General features: G+C 38.3%; 1 protein-coding gene across 1 annotated transcript in view; it reads left to right on the top strand.

Moving 5' to 3' along the window:
* LOC140850837 (E3 ubiquitin-protein ligase AIRP2-like) overlaps positions 1-3027 on the top strand; it is a 14016-nt gene extending 10989 nt beyond the window's left edge. Inside the window, exon 5 of the mRNA XM_073256527.1 lies at positions 2489-3027. Within this exon, the coding sequence (XP_073112628.1) occupies positions 2489-2699 (211 nt within the window). The 3' untranslated portion in view covers positions 2700-3027. The remainder of the gene's footprint in view (positions 1-2488) is intronic.
* Positions 3028-8235: the final 5208 nt, after the last annotated feature.

Here is an 8235-nt window from a genome sequence, read left to right as displayed (position 1 = left end):
TTTTTTTTTTCTTTTTTTTTGTTTTTCTCTCCATAGTATTCTATTTATTGGTGTACTTCTAGAATGTGATTCCAGGTTTCTCTCTTTACATAACCAGGGTTAACCTTGATCTATATGCTTCTGCTGCACAATATGTTGGAAGGAGCCTTGAAAGAATATGGGCCGTTAGGTCTTTTAGTCTCTTTGACCACCTCTATGAAATGACAGTTGTGAAACATTCGTGGTTTCTAGCTAATCCTAGAGGGGGAAAAGAAAACCACATAGTGTATTACTTGATTGTGTGGTAATTTTAGATTTAATGGGTTTTCCTACTCCTAGCCCACTTTACTTTGGAGAAAGATAGGTTAGAACAGTTCAATGATTTAAGTCCCAGTGGGATGAGGGCCCTTCCGGCTGTTCCGTCCTGTTCTTTTGAGTTTTCGGCACCAGGGATGAGTGCGAGACGCCAAAACGCTTGTCCGGCCTCCATCCCGGCCGTCTCGGCTTTATCCTGCTCAGATTAGGTGTTGGTATGGCTGTCCCGATTGAGCCCTAGTGTGGGCTTTCGTTGCCGGATGCCGATGATGAGGGAGAATAGCCCATTTGTCGTCGGAAAGGGGAGAAGAATGAAGGAGAAGACCACACTAACCTTGCCGACTTCTTTCTCCGCTGGTGCATTGGCGTTGGCGTTGGCATCGTCGTCGGAGGAAGCACGGGCACGCCGGATGGAGGACACCTAAGGACGGAGAAGAGAGGAGGGAGAGGAGAGGGGAGGACGCCGACGGAAAGCAAATCGAGACGGAGGAAGATCGGAGGAGAGGAGCGGAGGAGTCTCGGTCACTCGACGTGGAGGGGAAGAAGAATCTCGATCGCTCAGCGCAGAGGGGAAGGGGTTGTGAGGCCGTTTGATCGCGCACCGCGGATAACTTAGGGATACCATGGCGTGTTCAGAGCTGTGGGATGAGATCAGGGAGAAATTATTGCATGCACCAAGTGAACAGGGCAAATCTCGAAGCATATGCACGGTGGGTAGCGTGCAATCAGGAATCGGTGAAATACAAGAGGTAGCATGGCGTGGTGTGACGTGTTATCCACCATGGGATTTGAGACGGTCTGATTTTATTCAGAATAATATATAAAATAATATGTAAATCAAATGACAAACAAAACATTGCATGGGATGATGGGGTTAGCGTTGAAAGGGTCGGATCAAAATTTATCAAAAAAAATAAAAAAAATGTGGATCAGGATGCCCGACTGGGACGGGTTGGGATGCGGGGCATCCCGTTCCAGCCAAAAGCCGGGACGCCCTGTCCCATGGGATTTCAAACCTTGGAACAATTTACTCTGGGCTATCTTGAACCTCCCACTTTTCAAGATGCCCATTTGGCGCTTGAAATAAAGTGGCCTGTTGAGGAGTAATTGACAGGTTAGAGTTGTCTGGTTCAACTTCAACTCTGAACCAAATGCACCCCCTTGATGCACTCTTAAAATGGAAGGAAAGTGTTAATTGCTTAACTAATGCATAAGATGAAAATTCATTTAGTTTTATAACTGGACTATCCATGACTGGACACATCATTTCATTCAGAGGAATCTGGACTAATCTATGAAAAATTATTAATTTTTATTGATGTTTGGAGTCATACTTCTGTCTCCCTTTAAGTTTTGTGCTTTGGATATGTGTAAACTATTTTAACCTTTCTTTTGCCTCATTGTTTATACGTGCTTTTCAAGACATTGTAATGTCTTGGTAGCTTGGTTGCCAATTTCACCAACCGAGAAGCTGCCCTTGCTTGTGCTTTCGCTTGCACATCATCTCTTTTAATCTTGCCTCTTTTTTATTCTGATAATGCTAATTTTCTTCAGTTCTTCAAGGCCTACTGTCGGAGCCACTGGTTTGATGCTTTTTGGATGTGTTTCATCTCTCAAGCTTTTCCTTTATTCCAAGTCTGTATACTAAGTTTTCTACATGATAGGAGCAACCAACTGTCCATATCTAATGCTAACTAGGAAAGTTGATGCAATCAGGATTTTATCAAAAAAAAAAAGTGAAGCATAGATATATGAAAGGTACAATGCTGTTTGATAGGACAGGTTAAAACAGATTGAGGTGGGAATTATTTGGTGTCCTTAACTGTATCTGCATTTTATCTTCGTGTTATTTCTCCAGGAGGAGAAAAGACACTTTGAAAATGTCATATTTTCTTCAGAGTTTGAGGTTCTTCTATTCTGAACCCAAATTTGAGATACCGGTACTTACTAATATATGATAGCAGCGGCAAACATAACTTGATTAAGCCCTTAATTTCTTTTTTATTCGTTATGATGTGAATACATCTTTGTACTGATATTATTGTATTTATATAGAACTTGAAAATTAGGTATTTCATATTTCCTTTTTTCCTTCCAGTCTTGTATTTTCATCTGCCTTCTGGAAGTCCAGATTCTTTCTCTGCTTTGAGTTTTCTAATCATATATAATTATATATATTACCTTAATGCTACAGGAACTCAAGATCTCGATCATGCCCCTTTTGCCGTGATAGCCTCAAGAGGGTAAACTCGGGCGATTTGTGGGTATATACTGATAGCAGAGATGTCGTTGACATGGTAACGGTGTCGAGAGAGAATCTCATACGCCTATTCATGTACATAGATAAGTTGCCTTTAGTCATCCCAGATGCTGTTTTCGATGCGTACGATTCTCATGTGAAATAAGCTATGTGCTGATCTCGTTGCTGCTAAATTTAACAATGCCAATTCCTTCATCTAGTGCCAGTCAGCTCAATCAGCTTGATTATTTATGCTTGGAGGTGATTCCAATTCCCATGTCCAAAGGCTGCTATTGCATTTCTAAGCAGCTTATGAACTGGAGCAAACCATGCTGTAGGTATCTGTAAATTGTGTGCAGAACTTTGTAAATGTCTGTATAGTTGTCAGGTCTGTAATTTAGCAGCCATGTCTCTATTTAGCACGGTAAATGCATGGAAACTAATTTGGTGCCAGTGCTTGTGCGTAAGCAGTATAAAGCCATTGTGTTATATACTTTTGCATCTGGTAATTCAATAACTCTCTGCCTTTTGTGAAGATAACGTTATGGTCGTTTGGAAAGACTGGTGGTAAGGAACTGATGCTGATTCTATGCATCCTCAGCTAGAGACGTCCGATCCTATTTTTATAATGATATTTTGGCATATATGCAATGTTGGTGATGCTGAATCGTCGATGTCGTTGTCGAGGGATTAGTTTTGCCAGGCATTGATTGACTCAGATTTGAGCCATCATGCATGATGTGCACGCCTAGGTCTTACTCAATACTCAGGAATGCTTCCAGCCTGGATCCTGATAGGGTGAGAATTCACCGAGAAGGGGCTGCCACTTAATGCGTCCATTTTACCACCGAGGTGGTAGCCCGCGCGGAACGGGTCTTGGTATGCGCTCCGTATCTTACATGTCTGGCGAGGTCAACTCAAAGGCCTCCTTCAGGACAGGCCATGTAGCACAGTGGTAAGATTTGTTGAATGAGAACTAACCACTTTAAGAAAATTGTTATACTGTTTCTTATCATAATTGGAGTTGTCATTTATCCCATGGCCTCAAAAGGAAGGTATGGGGCTGAGTTATTGGCTTTCTTGATTTTCTTAGATTAGCAGATTTGATACTCTTGTCAGTCTTCGAAGACGAGTTGCACCGACAGGGTGTGTATTAAGCAGCAATAAGAATTTTGAGACACCAATGTTCCTTTATCTGTCTTTGAAATGTCTCTAAGATATTCAATACGCTAATTTCCGGTCACCTTTAACATTTCAACCACAAAATTCAGCATGAACTGTGAACTGGGGCTTGCTTGAGTGGTTACAGTCCTTTGCTTAGCAATCTGATGTCCCTAGTTTGATTCCGGAGGATGCATCCTCAAAAATTTTATACCTGGGTAAATATAGAGCAACTCGGTTTTCCTTCTTTTCTATCAAAAATTACAAAAGAAAAAAAAAACACATAAAGTAGCTATAAATCCCAGGGTTGGATCGTAGTTGGATCTCGATATCCGTGTCTACATTTTTTTAATAGTCCATTCGGTTGGCCGTTTGTTTTACCACTACAACTTATTTACAATATAAAAGCCTTACAGTCCAGCTTGCTGGCCAGATCATAGGCTGTTAAAAGCTGTACTTTCTGTTGATATTTCTCTCTGCTGTGAATTAAATAGGATCTATACTCAAAGGTAATCCATGCCGCTTAATGCTTATCATATACATCATACACGCCGTACACCTATGCACCGATGAATATGTATATTACCCTTCCACGGAAAGGATACCCAATAAATATGAAGATAATGAGGGGTTAATCCCCACCTTCTATCCTATACTTATCCTTTTTCTTGGAGAGTTGAGTTGAACACCCGTGTGCTTGCCCGGGGAGCAAGAGATGGTACAATCCAACCAAACACTTGGTGGTGGGATATGCAATAAAATTATCATGTTAAAACATTACAGCATCTGGAAAGTTCCCCAAGGAACCAATATGTCCTTAAAAGTGAATGGTAAGTGAGAAATGTATCATTGTTCTCTTGGAGGTCTCTTATCCTCGCATGTTCTTTCTTGCATTATGTTGTGGAGGAAATGATGTCTTCAAGGTCCCTCATCACGTGTCATGTCTTGCAAGAAGAGGTAGCTCGAAACTCAAACAACTGTCAATAGGACCAAAATATCTGATCAAAGTTTACACCAAAAAATAAAAAAAATAAAAATAAAAATAAAAAATAAAATAAAAGGAAAAAAAAGTCTTTTAATTGCAACCATGCACCTTCCCCCGGTGAGACCTTAAAAAAAAAAATGTCTTCTAAGAACTCGTCTGTGTTCACAAATGAATAGGTCTCACGGAGCATCTTGATGCATGAAGTTCCATGTATCAAATGAAGCTCACTTAATTATAACGATGACAGAGTATATACATGGCCGTGATTGAGAGACTACATCTTAATTCACGTCCGAATTCAAGATAATCCTGACTTGTCATGTTATTTTGAGGGCCCACATGAATCAGGCGAGCACTTTGAGGGAATGATGTGGGAACAGATCCATTGGACGGTGATCTCCATTTCTCATAGGTCACACTGGGAATTGGTTGATTCTGAATGGCTGCTTGTAAGGCTGTCACCCCAACTATAGACCTAATGGGTGATCAAGACAACCCACTGCCTACCTGAACCCAACTCGAACCTAATAATGAATTGGTTGGGTATGAAATCAAAATCAAATTCATTGAAATTTCCGGATTGGATCTGCATTGAGATTTTTATACACTACCCAACTTGAACCCATATAAATTACTTGGCTTATTATATACATATAAACGAATATACATATGTATATGAATAAATATATACATGCATATGTGCATGTATATATAATATTAGTTTTATTTATCATCCTTTAGTTGAAAAGTAAAAGTTAATGACATATTAGAATACGTCTGGAAAATTATATTTGACTATATATGTATATATATTCCAACTTTTAGTCTGTTATTATATAGTTAGCTATCAATCGTTTGTTGTTTATGGTTTAATTTTTGTGTGTAGCATATATCGGATATTTTCAAACTTCTCAAAGAATAAATTATTGAGCTTAATTAGCTCTTCAAGGTATAATATTTGATACCCTATGAATATTCGGATCTAGTTTGGGCTGACCCACTGTATGTTATGACAAATATGTTGTTTTGGCTCCCCGGTGCGGTGGTAGTTTGTTGTTTGTGAGTATCTTGAAATGAACAAGCTTAAAGCTATACTTTGATATTAAAATATATGCGAGTACTACTTAGTCAAAATAAAATAATATTATATATTTTTACTTAATAACTTCCAATAAAATTATTTATTTTTATTTATTAGACATCAATATCCTTTCAAAATAAGAATGTATTCGGCCATCAAATTTAGATGTAAAATGGAATTAATCTAACTTAGCTATTTTTAGATCATAATATAGCATGGCTTGCCTTCACATTTATTTTTTTATAACAACAAAAAAAATAATTAATTTGATAAAATTTTTGATAAAATTATTTGAAAATTTTGAATATCCCTTTAGTGTATAAGGTTTATTGTGGGGTTATCCCACCTCAACTCATAAGAAAATCGATTTGAATTAGAGGCTGAGTTCATATAAAGTCCATCTGAATTGGAGGTTGAGCTCATAAGAAAGTCGATATGAATCAGAGGCTGAGCTCATAAGAAAACCGATTTGAATTGGAGGCTAAGTTCATATAAAGCGGACTTGAATTAGAAGCTGAGCTCACAAGAAAGCTGATCTGAACTGAAAACTGAGCTCATCACAAGACTGAATGCGGACTTGACTCATCTCAGCTCATATAAATACTGATCTGACTCATCTCAGCTCATATAAATACCGATCTGAAATAAAGTATTCTATATATCCGAGATATCCAGAGTCTCATATGATACTCCATCTCACCTTAGTATTTTATCGAGGTCAACTATTACATAAACGGCTACAGTCATCCTATAAAAGCTGACCACGATCTCACATACAGCCATGCTATAACTTATCCTCAGTTGACACATACAGCTAAGTATGACCTCACTTCCAGCTAATATACACAGCTATGCTCTAGCTCACATACAGCTAGCTTCTAATGGCCTAACAAACTTCTCCAACGACTTAACAAACTCTCTAATGGCCTCATCAGCCCCTCTATAATTAGAGGGCCAAGGATCCTCCAAGTAAATTCTGACTCCAAAACTCTAAGCTCATACTAGAGTGAGACTCTGCCAGTGAAAACTTTGCCAGTTCTCAAATAGGAGCTCCAGTTCTCATCCAGTCCAAGCTTTCTAGTTCCACATAAATCCTCCTGTTCTCTTCTACTTTTTCTATTTCCTGTTCTCGAGGCTCAAACTGACTTAAACATCGGAGGGTCAAGAACCGAAAGATTCCCATCCGATTCCTTGATTTGTTTTGCAGGTTTCTTAAAGACTTGCTAGATCGGATTGCTACAGCCCCTCCAACGTGGTATCTTTTGATCTCATCATTTCAAATGTTGAGCCTCGCAACAATAAGATTTTTTTTTTGGTACAAAAGGATGGTTACACCAATCTAGTATGAGAGCAGTTCAAAAAGTCAAGATACATAAAATTCTGCAAGGTCTGCAGGCAGTCATCACCTGATCTCCACAGCCAATCGTCGGAGTGCTCAACAACAAAAGCCGCCCTCTAATCTACCGTAGTGTTTTCTTTTCGATAGACATGCCGGACTCGCATTGCAATAGCTTGGCGAAGGAAGAACCAGACATCCCGAATAAATGGATGAATCTTGAGCGTCCCTGAATCTAAGAAATAATAGTAGCATAGTCATCTTCCAGGAAGATCCTTTTTATATGAAGCTGTTGCCCGATAAAAATGATATCTGCTCAAGTTGCATGAAGCTTTGCCATCGAAACCGAATGCTCAAAAAGATGAGATCCACCGACCACCAAAAATCTCCTGTCAGAGTTGCGGATGTATAAGATTATTTATCACACTAATTCTTATAAGTCACATCGATTTTCTGTTACTAGATCACAAGAAAAATTCTGAACATTATTTTTCAAAAAAAAATCATGAAAGAGTCGCTTCAATTAAATTTTTTTAAATAGTAAAAAAAAATCAAAAATCCAAACCAAAAACTCCATCAAAATTGAGTGAAAATAGAGCCTTGTTTACTTGGGGCTTATACATTCAACAGGCCCATAATACCTTCTTTCATCCACCGCTATAGATTTCCTTACATCACATCTTCACACAAAAATGTCAACCTCCCTTTGCTGATAAAATGAACGATTTAAATTAAACAAAAATACATACATCAATAAAAGTTAAAAAATAAAATATTATAAAATTATGTAGAAAGATCAGCTGAGAATGCCCATAGAGTATCCATATGATTCACTGTATATGATGCCATCCAGCATCTGGTGATGTTATTTTCTCCTATCTCATTAGATTCCTTGAATATCCGGCGCTAATCAAGGCATGTTCATCCTTCACCAGTGTCTGCCAAATCTGAGACACCAATATATATAGAAAGCGACGTTCCCCTGAGGCCACTCCTTTCCCGTCCGCGAGGGCGGTTTTGATGGCCAATAAATAAATAAATAATAAAAAAATTTATTTAAATTTAAAATTAAAAATAATTTTTTATTAAATTTTATTTAAAAATAATTTTTCAACTAACATAAATAATCAAATTATCCT

The sequence above is a fragment of the Elaeis guineensis genome, chromosome 4 (assembly GCF_000442705.2).
Source record: "Elaeis guineensis isolate ETL-2024a chromosome 4, EG11, whole genome shotgun sequence".
Lineage (NCBI taxonomy): Eukaryota > Viridiplantae > Streptophyta > Magnoliopsida > Arecales > Arecaceae > Elaeis > Elaeis guineensis.
The sequence above is the reverse complement of the archived record's forward strand: the minus strand, read 5'-3'. Positions and strand labels throughout refer to the sequence as shown.